Raw genomic sequence first — 20,350 nt, 5'->3', positions numbered from 1 at the left:
CTTGCTTAAGAACTTGAAGTAGTATTCACTCCATAGCAGTTACCTACAGAATTCCATCTGTTAAGATTATAAATGATAAAGGCCATGTAAGATTTTGTTACTTTGTGTTATTGAAAAAAAAGAGAAAAAAAAACAAGAAGATGACACAGACATCCAGAGTCCTATACTGTATTCTAATCCTCACCTGGGCAGTATTTATTTGGAGTTTGCATTTCCCGGATCTCCCACTATAAATTGGCTCTGTATTGGTTTGTCTGCTCTGCGCTGTTCCGGTGTTCTAACGAAACATTCTACCCATCGAAATGATCTACTTACTGATACTACGCATGCGCAGACCAAAATTACGCAACTTTTCTCGAAGCTTACCAACTGCTTGTCGATCTGTCCTACCTAGTGTTGAAGTTTGAGGTGTTACAGTATTTCAGTAATATGTATGCTTTTCTAAGCCTTACTACATTAATGCATTTATTACAGTTTACTGCATAGGTATTTTTAACTGATGACATGGTATAACGTTATAAGTTTAATGCTACGACTTACAATAAATGGATGGGTGTAACATATACGGTGTATATACCATTCATGCCAAGTAATCTGTTGCTTTTTTTGACATAGTGTGTAATAAATAAACTGTTAATTTAATGTGCTAATTACAACTTGTTTATTTTGCTTTTTTAAGCTATGGAAAAAAAGTGGGAAGAAATTTATAACTCACAAAAGGAGGGCTAATGGATGTGTTAACCAGTGAGTCAGCCATGAGAACTGCAAAGATGGACATCTTTGATATTGCATTTTGGAAAACCTAACATGATGCAACACACTTTCAAATTTTAAGTTAGGTTTGCTTGAAGAATTATTTTGTCAGAAACCGCAAATATTAGCATACTAGCAATAAAATAATTGAAAGTAAATTAAATATTGAGTGAAGATTATTTTCTTATTTTGAATAACAGCAGTGTGTTACACCTAACACTACTATTGCTTTTTCAAAATACTGAAAATTAATCAAATTACTGATGTTAAATCTTGTATACTAATGAGAACAACTGTGATTCTAGGCAATGCAGAAGGTTATTGCTTGGTTTGTTCCAAGCTGGAAGATGATCCTAACAAAAGCACAATTGAAATGGTAACAATATTTCAACATGTACCATCCACAATAATATAATATCCTACTATGCTCATTTTCAGTCTTCATAATTTTGTTCTTGGGGTCTAGTAATATAACTTAACAAGTAACATATTAACTGCTTCTACACCTGCTTGGCCGCATAGGAAGAAATAGTTAATTGAATCAGTCACTATTATTACTGTTTCCATGTTCAGACTAATTGTTATGTTTTATTTTTCAGGTGCAGTGTGATATGTGCAGTCGCTGGGCACATTTTGAATGTGAAAAATACAATGAAAAAATTGAAATAACATATGTTTGTAAAAAATGTATAGATAAATAATTATTGTTCTTTGGTCTTTGTTGTTGGAGTGTTTTATTGTTCACAAATGTATGTAAATTAAAGCCTTTCTATTCTTCCTATGATGTGCTATTGTTTTATTTGAAATGCCCTCAAATAAGGTGCTTTATGGACCTTAAAAGTTTCACTTAATATGTTCAATAGAAAATATTACACATACTTTATAATGTTGTATGTAATACAGTTGTTTATTTTGTTATACTATACTGTACAGTATATAATGTGTCAGCTTTGCAGTATATTTCAGTCCTTGGAAATGTGTTACTGATGTACCCATATGCATTATGAAGGTAGGATGTTTAGTTAGTGTTATTCACCCCATCGAGATGATCTACCCATGTGTATAATAAAGGTAGGATGTTTAGTTAGTGTTATTTACCCCATCGAGATGATCTACCCATATGCATTATAAAGGTAGGATGTTTCGATAAGGTAGCACCAATCGATAGATATATCTGTCGAAATAAACTACGGTAGGATACTTCGACAAAGTAGGACAAATCGTCAGAACACCGGCGCTCCTTTCACGGTAATTCCGCGCATTAACTATTGGGTCGGGTCGGGTCGGGTCGGGTTGGATCTTTCTCCCTGTCGTGAAATCAATGAACAGATTCAGTTGAAAGAGGAAACGCGGATTAACGCTTCAGCGAGAACATTCTCTCCCTCCTGCCAGCAGATGGAGATAGTGAAATTGTTTCTCATTCCGCTAAAGCTCCGCTTCGCGAGCTACTTGTTGGCACTGCCACCTGAATTTCCTGTTCGTGAAAAAAAAAAGGCGAGCTGGAGGATGGAATCGCGGAATCGGGAAAAGTGAGATGTTGGTCTGCACAGCGACGTAGCTTTTTTTCTTTTCTTTTCCCTGTAACTAAAATAGTAAATGTTTAGCAATATTTTCACTTTCCCCGCACCAAGACAACAAGCAAAATTACAGATATGACCAGCAAAGATATAAAAATAGGAATGAAACGCACATTATTATGGAAGTGGAGGTATGTTCCTAGTAATATTTCAACTTTATTTTGGATGGTTAGTTACCGTGAGTTATGTTTTACGCATTACGTAACCCTACTAAATCACTTAGTATTTTTTCTGTTTATATCACGGAAAATTCTCCGGAATAAGTCGAGAGTGTACTTCACTTTGTAAAAACATATGTGGTTCATTGAAAAAATTGTAATGTAAATGTGGCGCCCCGTCCGGGAATGGTTCTCTTTTTGTACCCGGTAGTGAGGGACGGAATCCGGTTTCCCTCTGTTATAGAATTGGATTAAGCGGGGAATGAATACGCCCCTTGTCTACAGTAAAAGAAAAGAGTAAAAAAGAAGAGTACCAGAAAGCCCTGCAATTTGTAATCGCCTTGCTTAGGCATGTACTGTACATTTCTTCTATCCAAATTACAGAGGTGGACGAATACCTTATAATGACTGATGTTTTTCTGCACGTTGGACAAAAAGCACAGTTTAAAAGTTGGTCTTGTGCGCGGACCCAGTATGCACACAGGTCTTAGGTCACTGACTTTAGTAGCTAGCGCCATTAGTATATATAAATCCAAATATTTTTGTTATGAGTCAGTACTGCTTAATATAGTTTTTTTTTTCCTGGTGCAACACCATATGTTTCCAGAAGTGCGTGTTTATAGATGTGAGAGCGTTAAACTCCATGTTTATGCTTCTGTCCAAATGTGCAAGATTGTCAAAACTTCTTTGAATTAGAGACAGCTTAAGCTGTAAAAAGCACTGTATGTTTTGATTTCTGGTCTTTGGAGTGTGTGAATATGTTTAAAGAAAGCCTTCTGTTTATGAGCTTTATATATTTTTTTTTTGTTCTTTATTTCGCCTTATACGATTTCTCGTATTAGGAATTTGTTAGTTTTCGCATACCCCTTGGGGTCAGAGCGCAGGGTCAGCCATTGTACAGCGCCCCTGGAGCAATTACAGGTTAAGGGTCTTGCTCAAGGGCCCAGCAGAGTAGGATCTCTTATGGCAGTGACGGGGATTCGAACCGGCAACCTTGTGTGTGTGTGTGTGTGCTGTGCATATTGTATATCAAGCCATTTCGTTTTTCTTACTGAGTGATTAACTCAGTTGAACTTGATAGAACAAATAAACATAGAAATTTACTAATGCCAACCTTATGAACAGGGTGTGATAATTTAAAACTCTGAATTAAATATTTGTGCAGTAGGTAGTTAGACATGTGAACTAAAAAAGAACATTACATCATAGTGGAAGATGGCATTGGTATTGATTTCATAAGGTAATCAATTTAAATAACAGAATACAGAGGTTAATTGAAAAGTCAAAGGGAATCAAAAGATTTTATCCTTCCAAACAATAAAATACCACCAAGTAAATGCATGTCTTCATACATAAGAAGCGGATAGTAGTAAAGGCTGAACAGTGTGACTAAGAGAAGAGCTTTGGAGTTTGCATGCTCTCACTATGTCTCTGTGGGGTTCTTCCCACAGTCAAAAGACATGCAGGTTAGGTGGATTGGAGATGCTAAATTGCCCGTGTGAGTGTGTTCACCCTTCGATGGACACCCTATCCAAGGATTGATCCTGCCTTGTGCCCAATGCTTATTGGGATAGGTTTCAGTCCCCGGCAACCCTGCTCAGATTTAAAGAGGCTTAGAAAATGGTATGGTATAAGAGCTACTTTTAATAGTAGTAAACAAACATTTTTGAGGTCACTTGTGTAGTTTTGTTAAGCATTCCTCTGCATATTATTTTGTAAATATAAATAAGATCATGATGTAAAAAAGACACAGGTGGAACTCTTAACACCAAGTTTATGGACTTACAGTCTGACATGTTACCATCTGAGTACTGAGAAAAGCGCTATATAAATGTAATGAATTATTATTATTATCTGTGATATTCTGCCACTGATAATCCATTCATTTTCTTAATATGCTTATCCAGGGCTGGATGGTGGACCAGCACTCAATGGGCACATGGTAGGGACAATCCTTGGATAGGGAGCTAGTCCATCAGTCCCCTTGCACTATTAAATGTAAAACCTCTTTGCAGTGTTTTTTTTATATATACTAAGCTATTCATATAGTTAACTATTTGGCGAGGTTGGACTTTTCTGGGCCTCAAGGCACTGCTTCATCCCTTGTTGAAAATAGACAAGAATTTCTTGGCAGTCAGGACATATAGCTTTATTTGTATACCTTGGCCATCTTTGCAACTGAATGATAAGCGCATGTTTATTGTGAATCAAGTTGTCTTTGTCTTAGTAGAATAAACTTGGTGGACTTGGCCTGTAATAGCCAAAAAATAAATAAATAACAAAACAAAAACATCCTTAACCTCCTTGGTGTTAACCCCAATCCTGACTCAGGCTCTGACTGTTATGTAATTAGGACTACCTCTTCACCAAGTCCAGTTGTTTGGCAGATTTTAGTAAAGGTAGGCCCTCACATCATGATGGTAATAGGGCGGTGCTTTGTCCTGCTGGAAATAAAACTTGTCTTCATCTCCAAACTCGTCTTGAGTGTGTGGCATGACAGATTCTTACCTCAAGTTCAAATAAATTGCACCAGTTGCAGTGTTGTCTTAATAAGCATTGTATTTATAATCATTGAAAGTGTGTACAGTAATCCCTCCTCCATCGCGGGGGTTGTGTTCCAGAGCCACCCGCGAAATAAGAAAATCCGCGAAGTAGAAACCATATGTTTATATGGTTATTTTTATATATTTTAAGCCCTTATAAACTCTCCCACACTATTACAAACATTTCACGCACAATTATACAGCATAAACCCTTTGTATTCTCTTAGCTATTATGTAAGATTCGTTGAAATTATGTATGTAAACACAGTTTATATACAGTAAAACCTAAATATTATTTTAAAGATATGAAGCGTCTCCGATATCACATATGTTACAGCCATTACGACAGACAGGCCACCAGCAATAAATACGTACAACGCAAGAATAATTGTATACAGTAAAATGTGTGTACAGTGACACTAAACTATGTACATGTAATAAGTACTGTACGTAAATAATTAATTATGGTTACTCGCCAACAATGACATTACGACTTGTCCGATAACGATGAGTTTAATTTTACTGCACAACAAAGGAGAGCGTTACAGCTCTTCTAAAGGAGCCTCTTCAGGCGACTGTTTAGCACCGCCGTTGTTCTTCTTCCATCATTCTTCAATCCAAATCCCTAAAGCAGATTCCATCCAGACTACTGCCTTATCACGTCCACTTGCAACTCATTTTGCGCCCTGGTTAAAAGACACTGCGGCCGTAGATCTTATATGCTTTTCCTCCTTTTTAAATAAAAAGAATCGTGGACTCATTTATGCTGTAATGGTGTCCTGCAGCGGTGTAGCTGTTTCCTTCCTTCAACATATCCAAAACTTTTACCTTTTCTGCAATCATTTGCATCTTCTGTTGGCGCTTGTGCACGTTAATGCTGAATGAGTGAGATTAGACTTCCTGGTTAATGCAGCACTCCGTCGCTGAGCCAATCAGCAGCACACAGGAACTTAACTGCGTGCTCTGATTGGGTAGCTTCTCAGCCATCCACCAATAGCGTCCCTTGTTTCAATTCAAATGCGTCCCTTGTTTGAATTCAAATGGGCAAATCAACTGAGGAAGCACACGTACTGTAGACCGCAGACATCCGCGAAGCAGTGAAAAATCTGCGATATATATTCACATATGCTTACATTTAAAATCCGCGATGGAGTGAAGCCGCGAAAGATGAAGCGCGATATAGCGAGGGATCACTGTATACATTTTTTGAGATACCCTTTATTTGCTAGGAACTATATTTATGTTTGTGTATATAAAATGTTTTAAAAGGAAATTAGATCAAACTTAATTCCAATTCTAAAAATAATAAATTAGATATAAATTAAAAAGTTTACTGAAAGTACTGTATAAAATTACATGTTTTTAGTTCATTATAAAATCTTCTTATATAATACGCTACCGTGGCTGTTCGTTTGTCTGTCCAGGATTTTAAATCACCTGTAGCTCACAAACTGTTTCACCTATTGACCTGAAATTTAGTACACATATACTACGTGACGTCTACTATCCACTTTTGGGGTGATAATTGACCTCCAAGGTTATTTTTATTTTTATTTTATTGTAGAATCAACTGTCGGCAGCCCATGTGGCGCATGTGTGCGGGCGCCGTTCTCATCCCTACCACCGTCGCTGTCACTTCCCCTACCTCTTCATATCTTAAATCATTCTTAAGTCTTCAATCTGCCTCAAGTGCCAGCTTAAGTGAAAAATGAAGGAAAATGTACTAAGTAATTGCAACACAAACACTGATTTAATCAGTTTTAACACAAAAAGATGCCGACAAAAGAAGAGAAGAAGCAGGCCGCTAGAGTGGAGAAAAGAAGAGCTGCTCAGGAAGCCACAAGCACATCAACCTCTGAGCAAACAAATGTTAAATGTGCAGAGAAAGAGGATGAAAACTAGGAATGCTGAAGTCAAGTGTATACCAGTGCGCCGTTACTGGTATCATATAAAAAGTGTAGGAATGCTTGCAACCCTAACATTGGCTTAAACATGTTCTATAAATGAAAGCGTGGATATCTGAACAGGGACAGCTTAAATGATAATGTTTTATTACATTTCCACTGCTGGCAATTCACATTTTTACTCTTCTAGCCATGTTTACCTCCCTTGTGAACATTTTGTCTTCTCTAGGTCATTTTTATAACTTGTAGCATTTTATAACCCATCCATCTTGCAGGATGTTTCAGAAATGTATGATCTACTTTTATAACATTTAAATCACTTCTACACGTTTAAAGAAGAAACTTTGCATTTTTGGGATTTTTGAATATAGTAATAACTTCTCTGAAATAGAATTTCAATTATCTTTCACAACCAGTTTTTGTATTCGAATAATTCCCCACTATATGGGGTAATAACCTTATGAGTTTTCACTGCCTAATGAAAATCTGTTGTTGTAACTTGCACTGCGTTGTGGGTACATTGCTTTTTCTTGATCATCTGGAAAAATCCTAAATCACTTACATACGCAGTGAAAATGATGTCGTGCTTGGCTTATAATGATGAACTGTTCCAATCCTCTTTAGAATGTTGAAGACATTTATGTTCTGAGTGGTCTAATGATTTTTTTTCCAAAGTTTTTCAATGAATCCAAGGGCTAATTTGGTGTGAATGTTTGCCAGTCAGAGATCACAATCTGCCACAGTCTGTCAGAACATGATGCAGTTTTCTTTGTTTGCAGGGAATGGTTTGTGGCAGACGTGTTCTTAGATTTTTGGAGTAACATTTCTAACATTTTTACAAAAGTGATACTTGCAAAAATTTTTTTTCCATGGCAGAAGTGCTAGAAATGAATCTCGTAGACCACATGTGTGTCAAGCCAAGCTACACTCAAGCTTGCTTGGGCACAGTTTTAGTTTTCTTAGTTCTAAGGAGGAAGTACCAGCCTGCTGTTGTCTGCTGCTTAACTGTTTACTGTTTACAACCAAAATGTGTCTATGGTGCTTCTTTATGTATAAGGGTTTGATAGCCAGAATGGTGTCATGTCCATCATTTTGATATTTGGAGCCACAGAGCTTCAACTGTACAGTTTTTATTTGTAATGTGGTACCAGTCTCTTTTAATGTTGCATGCTGTGCATTTGGAGCTGAAACAGTAGTTCTTTTTGTTAGAAATGGCAGTTATTTTGCTGACTTTTATTTTTCTTGAGTTAACGTATATCAGCAAAGAGTTTTTTTTTTTGTCAGTATGATGATTTTCCTGTGTCGCAAACTTGGAAGTGGACCATAGCAAATGGTTGAGGGATGAAGGGGGTGGTAGGTTAGTGAAAGAAAGAGGAAGCCGTACCTGCTTGTCCTCAACCTAGGTGTAGAACGTTTCATAATAAAGTAGACAATTGTATTTTTTACCGGTTTTATAATTAAAGGGGTTATGTGTTTTTGTGTGGTATGTTCTGGAAAGAAAAGAGCAAAAAGTACAATATGTCTCTTTTCCACATTGCTTTCACATTATCACAATGCATCGTACTGTTCATAGCTAACATCGCTGAAAAGCAGTATTTGTGCAGAATCGGAAGATGTAAAGTACTTGATGATAGTGTAAAATATCTTGGTATTTTGACTTAAATGATACGTCCACATGGCAATACCCCAAGGGTCAATGCTGTTCTGCTTCTCTGACTATAACCTCATATGCCAAATTAATACAGTATAAATCATGATTGTAAGCAAATTTCTTTTTTCTTTTATTCTTTCTTTTATTTTTATTAAAAGACAGCAGCAATAAAACATCAAGTCTGAGGTAGTACGCCTGCAGAGACCAGTGATCTGTGTGCGTGGGTCTGCAAGGGAGAAATACAAGTGTGTGTGTTTAATTATGAGGGAAAGTGTGTGTGCATGTCTACAGGAGGGCAGGTTATATTTGAACAGATAGGTGTGGGCTCAGCCATAAAATTTGTATTAAATGCATTCTGTGTTTGATGTATTAATGTAATTCACCAGTGCAAGTTATAAACAAATAAAAATGCTTAGATATGGTGTTACCTTCTTGGTCATCAGCATCTGGTAAAAATTAACTTCTTTGTTTCCGTAAGATTTGTTCCTTGGTGCTTAAAATTTTCTGGCAAAATGCTTGTGTGGAAATGTCAAAGTTCTTCATTGTGACAGTCCAGTATTGTTGCGTTTAGAAATCCAACCAGAATTTCACATGAAAGATTGCTGTTTTGCTGCTTGCTGTGCACATCATGAAGTTACATAAGTGAACTAAACACATTAAGGCTTGAATCTTGTAACTCCAAAATTTTTTTTTGGTCAAATTTTAATTTCTGACTCACCTAGTTTTTATATATAGATATATATATATATATATATATATATATATATATATATATATATATATATATAAATAATTTAATAAATAAAACTTATTTCAAAACTCTGACTTCGGGTACTACAATATTCTATCAGTTGTTTCACTGAGAGTTCCCACTTTGTAGGGAGCATTCATGTGAAATATCCCACTAGGAAGCTTGTATTTTCAGTCAGCCCAATTGCAAGTGAATAAAGCAATTACAGTGGGAAGATGGTACTGTTACAGCATGACACTTATCAATTGTACAAGGCAGCTGTTTATCCTCTCCAGTTTCTATCAGTATTGCCAGTAGTGTCAATGACCATAGTTGCACCTGCATCAGTGCAAAGCTGTATATACAACCAAAATTATGGATTGCCAGTTATTGCTGAACGTGGAATGTGTTTCACAATTACTCAGTTATTTACTTACTTGTGTAAGAAAATAGTCAGTGGACTGAAATATGCTTTGAAGATTGACTGTTTAGATCAGCTGGAGGTTTTTTTTATATATCCAGTCATAAAAGAGAGAAAATAAGACAATGTACTTAATTTGTTAAAGAACATAAATGTTGCTTTACTTTGCTGCTATTTACATTACTGAATTTGTTTTTTTCAATATGTGTTGTTTTCTTCAATTATGTTACACTCTCATTTGTTTATTGTTATTCCTGTTAAAATGAACAGAAGCTCTTTAAATGTATTAATTGTTTACAAACTGAAAATTTTGCAACATTATTTTATTTTCCACCAGTTATATTTATATGCCAATGTTGTTATATCAAAAGGAAACACCTGAAATATGCAATTGAAATGTGTTAATTTTTTATGTAATACAGAAGTTAATTTTCATGTTGTTTTGGTCATTGTTGTTTTTATAATAACCCAGACCCAAAGTTTCAGTCTCTGGAATTTTTCTTTCTGTAACCCCTGGATATTTCTGATAAACATCAGCTGCAATAATTAACCAGCAGGAAAAATGGACTGGATTTATCATTTTGTTGATATTTTTTGATTAATTTTCACAGGTTTATAAGGTACTATTATTACCATAGCATGACAAAAAGAATTAATACAACTGGATAAACCGTTTGCCTTCACCAGTTCACTCAACAGTATGTTTGTGGCAGCACAAAGAAAGAGACAGTAGAATTGGCAATATGTATGTAATGTGAATTGCTGTGAACCATGAGACACTTTGCTGTTCCATTGATCCCATCCATTAAATATGTGACTTGCGTATTCAAATTAATATACAGAGATAGAGAGAGGTTGGGAGCATATGCTGATTTTACAGCGTATTGCTGCACCCTCCATATGACGAACCACCCAGAGGCTTAGAGCATACCCAACTAGCCTATAGATGTCCAGTTGTTATTCATTTCTTAATTCATATGTACATTTTTTAGTTTTTATTTAAACAAACCAAAATATGAAGCACAGTGTTTATTGGTATTAGAAATTGAAGTTGTGTTAGAAATGTAAATTCCCATCTCTTTTTAGGTTGTGGCCTGTGTTATTGGTAATGATCCTTCCAGTGGTGCAGTCTGCAGAAGAGGAAACCTTGCAGCAGGGATCCTGGAGTGATAGCTGGATTTTAAAATTTTTTGTAAATCTTGGTAGCTATGCTACAATCATAGTTCCTGGCTACATTTTAATCCAGTACTTTAAGAAAATAAACTACTTGGAAACAGGTGAGAAAACATTATTCCAAATTTATTAAAATATTTTAATTGTACAGTACATTAAGATTTTATACATTATATTCTAAATATATTTAAATGTAGTACCTAGTTGAATTTTTGCATCTAATAACTCAAAATGTAGATTGGAGAAAACAAGTAAATAATAGATTACATCTTGCTTGAAGAAGGGTCCTGAGCTGCCTTGACAGCTTGCATATTCTAGTCATTTTAGTTAGACAATAAAAGGTGTAGTTTTGCTTGACTTCTCATTGCATCCATGATGGTTAACTTGTTATAAAACCCTACTACTACAGATTTGTTTTTTCTCCTTTAATGTAATAGCAATACAGATAGAATTAAAAGGAAAAAATGTTTAAGGTACACAAACACAGACAGACACAAACTCTCTCACGCACATTTCAGTGTAGCTTTTCTTTTAATTAAAAAAGGCACAAAAGAAAGCCATACACCATACATGAATGTGAAATACAACAAATTATATTTGACAGAATCCATAATCAGACATGGCCTGAGTTTTTATTTGATGTTGCTCTCTTCCACATCTGCCATTTATGTGGTACTAATTCACGTGTGGCAATACTGCTACCACGTTCTGGATTATTTGTATCAAACAGTAAATCCTCAACAGTCCTACAATAAAAAATAAAGAAAAGCCAAGCAAAATGACACCTTTTATTGGCTAACTAAAAAGATTACAATATGCAAGCTTTCGAGGCAACTGGGGCCTGAGTTACCTCGAAAGCTTGCATATTGTAATCATTTTAGTTAGCCAATAAAAGGTGTCATTTTGCTTGGCTTTTCTCTACATTCATAATGGCTAACATGGTACAACACCCTAGTACTACAAATAAAAACTAAACAAATTAACTTCGTTTTGATGATATGTATTAATTGTTCTCGCTATAGAAGTTGTTAGGAGATTAATAGTTTCAGAAGATGTATGGAATAATTTTCAGCCATGTTTCTAGATAAAGTGCAAGAGCTTTATATAGATTTACTTAAGTACTGCCAATAAGGGAACACTGTATATTTTATTTTCTTGACAAGTAAGAAATGGGGGCAACAGGACTGTACAGAAGTTATTGCTGCTGACTCGTGGCTCCTGAGTCCTGGGTTTAATTCCTGACTTGTTCAGTGCCTGCAGAGTTTACAGATTCTGTTAGCCATGTGTAAAGACACTGCTATGCTTCCTTTTTATTTCAGATTTCTGTGGTTTTAGTGCATAAGAAAAAAAAGGAACAGTACATGTAAATAAATAGTGGGCTAGGGCAGCCTATATTAAAGTAAAGGATGCAGTATAATACAGGATACAGATTTCTTTAAGTGACGCTATGCTATTTGAATAGTCCCCTATTCTCACCCTAGTGCACTGTGCTCAAATACAGCATCTCATATTCAGTATATTCAGTATATGTATATTACTGCAGTTACCTTAACCTAAACCCACTGCTTGATTTTTGGGAGCTGGAGGAGTTTTCCTTATTTATATACATTATCTAAAACATATGTAAGGCCTGCACAAACAAATTATAGATTTTTTTCTTTATATTAAGAATGAAAATTACTGATTTTCATAAATCTGTAGACTTCTAAAGTTGTCTGTGTGTATAGCTTGTTTTCAAACGTGCACAAACATAGTCCTAATGGGAAATAACACTAATGGAAAAAATCATGTTTGTACCTTGTGAAATTTCCTTTGACCTTTTTTCACATATTTAGATTTTTTTACATTTTACAAATAACTTCTGTTCAGCTTTACTTGAGAACAAACCAAGGGCTGTGGTTTTAATTCTTTGCATTACTTTGATCATACTTGCTACATCGCCCTAAGCGATTAAGACAAGTCAGTAATAAGTGGAATAGCTTGAACTGCATACGTTGACAAGCTTTTTAAGGAAAGGCAAAAGGGTGGGGGACTTGTGAGACCTGTTTCACCTGGTCATTCAAAATTTAAGCAAGAAAAGTTAACTTCTGGTATTTACTTTTTTTATACATAAAACAAGGATTAAAACAAGAAAAATTCTTGAACCTGAAACTTTCGATTGGGTGTCATAAATTAGCATGCTGAACTGCAATGCGTACATAACATTGGTAAGTATAAAATACTATTACCCTGTAGTTCCCCAAAAAAAAGTGTCGTTGGCTGTTGTTGCTTTAATAAAATGGATGGTGAAATTTTTGCATATAAATCAGTTGTGTTTAGAAATCTGGCATGTTGCCAGAAAACATTAAGCCTTGACACATTTTATGTGTCATTTTTAAAGCATCTGATCATTTTTGACAGTAGTTCCTTCTATGGTCCTAGTGCCATGCCTGTAATAAATATTACAGTGGAGTTTTGTTTAAGTTCAGATTAATTTTATTATTCCGTTTGGTTAACTTTGTTGTTAAGAAGCATTGAAACACATCAAAAATCGAATATACAGTGCATCCAGAAAGTATTCACAGCGCATCACTTTTTCCACCTTTTGTCATGTTACAGCCTTATTCCAAAATGGATTAAATTAATTTTTTTCCTCAGAATTCTGCACACAACACCCCATAATGACAACATGAAAAAAATTTACTTGAGGTTTTTGCAAATTTATTAAAAATAAAAAAACTGAGAAATCACATGTACATAAGTATTCACAGCCTTTGCTCAATACTTTGTCGATACACCTTTGGCAGCAATTACAGCCTTAGGTCTTTTTGAATATGATGCCACAAGCTTGGCACACCTATCCTTGGCCAGTTTCGCCCATTCCTCTTTGCAGCACCTCTCAAGCTCCATCAGGTTGGATGGGAAGCGTCAGTGCACAGCCATTTTAAGATCTCTCCAGAGATGTTCAATCGGATTCAAGTCTGGGCTCTGGCTGGGCCACTCAAGGACATTCACAGAGTTGTCCTGCAGCCACTCCTTTGATATCTTGGCTGTGTGCTTAGGGTCGTTGTCCTGCTGAAAGATGAACCGCCGCCCCAGTCTGAGGTCAAGAGCACTCTGGAGCAGGTTTCCATCCAGGATGTCTCTGTACATTGCTGCAGTCATCTTTCCCTTTATCCTGACTAGTCTCCCAGTTCCTGCCGCTGAAAAACATCCCCACAGCATGATGCTGCCACCACCATGCTTCACTGTAGGGATTGTGCCAGGTTTCCTCCAAACGTGACACCTGGCATTCACACCAAAGAGTTCAATCTTTGTCTTATCAGACCAGAGAATTTTCTTTCTCATGGTCTGAGAGTCCTTCAGGTGCCTTATGGCAAACTCCAGGTGGGCTGCCATGTGCCTTTTGTTAAGGAGTGGCTTCCGTCTAGCCACTCAACCATACAGGCCTGATTGGTGGATTGCTGCAGAGACGGTTGTCCTTCTGGAAGGTTCTCCTCTCTCCACAGAGGACCTCTGGAGCTCTGACAGAGTGGCCATCGGGTTCTTGGTCACCTTCCTGACTAAGGCCCTTCTTCCCCGATCGCTCAGTTTAGATGGCCGGCCAGTTCTAGGAAGAGTCCTGGTGGTTTCGAACTTCTTCCACTTACTGATGATGGAGGCCACTGTGCTCATTGGGACCTTCAAAGCAGCAGAAATTTTTCTGTAACCTTCCCCAGATATGTGCCTCGAGAAAATCCTGTCTCGGAGGTCTACAGACAAATCCTTTGACTTCATGCTTGGTTTGTGCTCTGACATGAACTGTCAACTGTGGGACCTTATATAGACAGGTGTGTGCCTTTCCAAATCATGTCCAGTCAACTGAATTTACCACAGTTGGACTCCAATTAAGCTGCAGAAACATCTCAAGGATGATCAGGAGAAACAGGATGCACCTGAGCTCAATTTCGAGCTTCACGGCAAAGGCTGTGAATACTTATGTACATGTGCTTTCTCAATTTTTTTATTTTTAATAAATTTGCAAAAATCTCAAGTAAACTTTTTTCACGTTGTCATTATGGGGTGTTGTGTGTAGAATTCTGAGGAAAAAAATGAATTTAATCCTTTTTGGAATAAGGCTGTAACATAACAAAATGTGGAAAAAGTGATGCACTGTGAATACTTTCCGGATGCACTGTATGTATTTTTCATGACGTTTCCCCAAATGTCTTTTTCAGTAATATCAGTGAAAATAGGCATTATTTGTAATGTTTATGGCCCTACCATTTCTCATTTATACCTTTATTGATTTATGTTCTTGGTAATGCCAACTTTGAGTCTAAAGGAAACATGTCTGAATAGTCAACATGCTGGAATTCTATGAGAAAGCATCAAGATACAATCAGAGTGATGCGTTAGTGCTGGGCAGTGTGACCAAAATTCTATATCACAGTATTTTTCAAAATTATACCGGTTTCACTGTGTTGGACGGTATTTCTTTCCCATGCAGGAGTGGATGTTAACCACATTTTCCACTGCAATTACTGGCTAGGAATAACCTATTCCACTGTCATGAGAATTGTACATTGTACAAAAAAACATTTTAATATGCACACAAGTATTAATACAGGTTTGCATGGCCCCATAAAGTAATAGTTTTCAAGGATAGTTTTCAAGGGGGTGGCACTAATGAAGAGAAGGAAACGCTTTGCATGACAGATGCAGTCAAAATATAGAGCCTTTTTATTGAACAAAGTTTACAAACAACTTAAACTAAGATTTTGACAACATATTTTCAACCATCCAAAGAGGCATTTAGACTTAGTAAAATATCCAGAGGTGCTTGTTTAAAAGTTGTATTGCACTGAACACGTCTTAGAAAAGGAATAAAGAGTAAATATTTTTTGTAAACCAACTACACTTGGAAGCGTATTAGGGCCACGGTGAAGAAAAAAAAAAAACAACTATATTGTTGAGAATAAAGCCGACATGTTGACTTTATTCTCGACGCTTATATGTCGAGATTAAACTCGACATTTCCACTTCATTCTCATAGTTTAGTTTATTTTGTCATTAATGTAGAATGTTGTAAACTAAACTTCATCTTAAAATCAATGTTTAGTTTACTAGATTTTCTCACACCCCATCATAAGTTAATGTAGCACATTAAATGCTTTGTGTTAAGTGTTCCCCGACCCAGTTGTTAATTGCTACGCGCTTCTTAAACTGACTTCCTCTTGCACTAAGAGGAGGCACATGCAGCGATTGCCGCACAGAATACATTCACTTCATGATATTCCTGCTTTATGAAAATGTAGAATACTAAGATAAATTTTCATGATGAAATGCATTAAAGTAGGTATTAAACATGCACGGTAGTGCTGCTCCCTCACAGTAAGAGGTCCCCAAGTGTATATTCAGTGTAGAGAACTTTATGGCAGGTGTGACGAGGCTCCAAAATACTGGATGTATGAATGGGTATCGCACAGGTTTAACTTAAATATTGTGTAAATGTTGGGTTTGTGATCTGGTGGTCGGAGACATGAACACAGAATTCAATGGATGTTCTTCTGAGCGGGCTTTCTTTATTGCATGCGTGCTGTCTCTGTCTGACGTAGCAAACTCCCAGTTCCTATCCTTCCTTTTTCTTTGGTTATGTGGAGAATCACCACAAGATTAACGTCTTTGTGAAACTAGTTATAAACTTAGACCACGGAGTGTTCAGAACTTTAAAAAAAAATCTTCGTTATACATGTTTAATTATGCCATCCATTCAGGGTTGCGCCCATCCCAGCAAGCATTGTGTGCGAGGCAGGAGCAAATCCTGAACAGAGTGCCAGCACATCGCAGGGTGAATACGAGCAATACATACACTAGCAGGGTCAATATAGCATAACAAAACCCCACATCCTACATGACTTTGAAAGGAAACTGAAGCACGCTGAGTAAACCCACCAGAAAAACATGTAAATTCAAGGCAGAGAACACCTGGGACCCCCTTGCTGTGACGCAGCAGTGCACCCTTCATGCCACCGTGCCCCCACATGATTAATACATGCTTTAATGCATTTCATCATGAAAATGATATCAAGTATTTATCTTAGCATTCTAAATGTCCAGAGAGCAGGAATATCATGAAGTGAATGTATTCTGTGTGGAGATCGCTGACTGTGCCTCCTCTCCGTGCAAGAGGACGTCAGTTTAAGAAGTGCGTAGCGATTAACATGGCTCGGGGAACACTTAAAACAAAGCATTTAATGTGCTACATAACTTATGATGGGATTTGAGAAAATCTAGTAAATTAAATATTCATTTTAAGATGAAGTTTAGTTTACGATGTTTACTTTAATGACAAATTACAAGAATAAAGTCAGCATGTCGACTTTAATCTCGACATAAACAGCAAGAATAAAGTAGAAATGTCCAGAATAAAGTAAACGTCAACTTTATTCTCATCATAAGCGTCGAGATTAAAGTGGAAATGTCGAGAATAAATTCAACATGTCGTCACACTATTACACAGTACCCAGGTACATTACACAGTATTGGGGAAAAAAAAAGTACAACTTGGCTTGCAATATTATCCAGTAGTATAGAAACAGTATTCACACATTTGAACATAATGATCCACATCCGACCTTTTAAAACCAAAGAAATTCCAGACAACAGACATGGCTCCTTTTTTTTGGCAAAAGTTCTTCTGTGTCATCATGTTCAACTTTATCGTCAGCTACAGCTTCAGTTTCAGAATGTTCTCTGTCCACTTTCACCGTTTCAATACCTCCACTAACGCATGTACTCCATTGCATGCGTATTTAGCGGTGCAGCAGTGAGAAAGGTCCCCCCTTAAACAGTTTCCCACTGCGCCACATTCCGAACGTTGTTTAGGCTGTTTAAACCGGTGTTGCGGTATAAGAAAAGTCAATATCATAACAAAAGTAAAAAACGGTTTTTGGTATGAACCGGTATACCGCCCAGCACTGTGGTGCATATGATATTATTTATGTTGACGTCAGAAACCATTTCATAAGGTGCCACATGAGAGGTTGGGCATCACATTAAAAGAAGTGGGAGTGATGTAGTGTGTAGATTGGTGCAAAGTTGGTTCAGACTCGGGAAGCAGAGGGTTATGGTGCTATGAACCTTATCAGAATTGGCTGCTGTTAACAGTGGTGTTCTATAGGGGCCTGGCCTTGGACCACTGCTGTTTTTAAAAAAAAAATGTATATGATATATGATTTGGATAGTAATATAAATAGAAAGCTGGTTAAATTGCAGATGATACCAAGCTAGGTGAATTGATAGATAATCTAGAATCCACTGAATCATTACAGAGGGACTTGACCAGCATACATAGGCTTGGGCAGATTTGTGGCAGATGAAATTTAATGTAAGTAAATATGAAGTATTTCAGATAGGAAGTAAAAATGTTTGGTTTGAATGGACAATGGGAGGTCTGAAAATTGAAAGTATACCTTATGAGAACAATTTAGGAGTCGTCGTGGACAACATTCAGAAGCTATTAAGAAGGCTAACAGAATGTAAGGTTATATATATAACACAATGTATACATTACATGTCTAAGGAATTTATGTTGAAGATTTGTAACGCGCTGGTTAGACCTCAGCTGGAGTACTTTGTTCAGTTTTGGTGTCTAGGCTACAAAAAGGACTTGGTAGTGCTAGAAAAAGGCCTGAGAAGAGCAATAAGGCTGATTCCAGGGCTACAGGGTATGACTTATGAGGAAAGATTAAAAGAGGTGAGCATTTTCAATTTAAGCAAAAGGTGGTTAAGAGGTGACATGATTGAAGTGTTTTAAATAATGAAGGGAAGTAGTACAGTGGATTGAGACTATTTAAGATGAGCTCACCAAGAGCACGGGGTCACAGTTGGAAACTTTTACAAGTAAATTTTACACAAACGTATAGAGAATTGGAATAAGTTACCAAGTAATGTTTTAGACAGTAGGACTTTAGGGACTTTAAAAACTAAACTTGATGTTATTTTGGAAGAGTTAAGTGGATAGAAGTGATTATCTTTATTGAGCTTTGATTGGCCTGTTCTTGTCTAGATTGTTCTAATGTGGATCTAAATTGAGAGATGTCTTACATTCAGTGGGGGTTGGCCTTCTTATCTACCTAATTATAATACAGCTCAATGACAGGGGTCTGCTCCTTTCCAGTAATTTCTAAACTGATTTAACACAGCAAATGGTAAACAGATTCAGTAAAAAAATAAAATAATTGTATAGTAGTTTTATCTGTTTACTCCTTTGTTAGGAAAACAGAGCTATCTACCCCTTCTACTAAAGGTTGTTTATTTTCAATCTGATGGTTGTCAGGTTTTCAGTAGCTGTTTCTGACTAATTGTCCTCCACCATCTCTCTATAGTGCTATTGATGTTATTAGATGCGAGGCACTCTAAATCCAGAAATGTACCATTTTTAGCCAAAAGATGAGATATGAACCAGCTTATGTCAATGATATGAATTGTCCAATTTTCATTCTTAGTGAACAAGTGATTTAGTATTGGTCCTTTTTGTTTTATAAATAGTGATTTAAAATGTTCATCAGTAGAATTTGTTGTGCTGGAATGTCCTTCTCTTTGATCGTTAAACTGCGTCCAGTCACAGTAGTATGGTTATACAGGCAACTTTCTAACTTGATCAGTGCTCTTTCAATCAGCTTTGCTTTCTTCCTACCTTCTCTTCTTATCACTCAGCATATTATTTTAAAGCACTGACTTGGCACATTACTTAAAATAGAACAACCTGTCACAACAATTTTGTCCAATGGTATGCGTAGTTTTTAAAAGAAACCAGAAGAATGATTGTTACAGGAAGAAATTGAAGGTCATTGCAAACAGCATTACAAACACTACCTTTTAAAATGCTAGATTACTTGACTCCACTAGAGCTGCAACAACCAATCAACAAATTAAATTATCAAATTCGTTGCCAACGATTTTCATTGTTGAATAGTTGAATTGGTAATGCCACACGCTTTACATTACATCATCACATTTGGCAGCAGTTCATTTCAGCATGGCAGAGACGGAGGGGGACAAAAGTCCAAAATTATGACTTAAAACGTCTAAAGTATGGGAGCACTTTGTGTTAAGATCTTCCAAAAAATGGTTATAAAATATGCAATGCAGAATTGGCATGGCACCTGAAGAGAAAGCACATGGGAGGGACTGAAAGTGTGCCTTCAACACGGTAAGCTAATATATTACTGTTTATTAGAGTGTTTTCACACTTAGACTTGAGAGCAGTCAACTAAGCTGTCTTCTGCTCCACCCGTTTGCTTTCAGACTTTAAGTGATTTTGCCATACTTGTGCATGCACATATTATGTAAATTTGTTATAAATAATGGAATAAAAATGATGGATAATTTGAAACAGGTTGTAGTCTTTGTGCTACTGGCATTAACTTGGTTTAATTATTACGCTTTGCGAGTGTGAAAGTGACCTTAAACACAAC

General features: G+C 36.5%; 1 protein-coding gene across 2 annotated transcripts in view; it reads left to right on the top strand.

Moving 5' to 3' along the window:
* The first annotated feature begins 2,199 nt into the window (after positions 1–2,199).
* The window catches only part of slc35b2 (solute carrier family 35 member B2), a 36,896-nt gene continuing 18,745 nt past the window's right edge, over positions 2,200–20,350 (top strand). The window contains exons 1-2 of one of the 2 annotated variants that reach the window (XM_028797180.2): positions 2,200–2,461; positions 10,824–11,014. In XM_028797180.2, coding sequence (XP_028653013.1) covers positions 2,406–2,461; positions 10,824–11,014 — 247 coding nt within the window. In that variant the 5' untranslated portion in view covers positions 2,200–2,405. Of the gene's footprint in view, positions 2,462–10,823; positions 11,015–20,350 lie in introns of those variants that run through there. The other variant, XM_028797181.2, reaches the window with a different exon arrangement.

Source organism: Erpetoichthys calabaricus, chromosome 3, assembly GCF_900747795.2.
Source record: "Erpetoichthys calabaricus chromosome 3, fErpCal1.3, whole genome shotgun sequence".
In the NCBI taxonomy this organism is placed as follows: domain Eukaryota; kingdom Metazoa; phylum Chordata; class Cladistia; order Polypteriformes; family Polypteridae; genus Erpetoichthys; species Erpetoichthys calabaricus.
The sequence above is the reverse complement of the archived record's forward strand: the minus strand, read 5'-3'. Positions and strand labels throughout refer to the sequence as shown.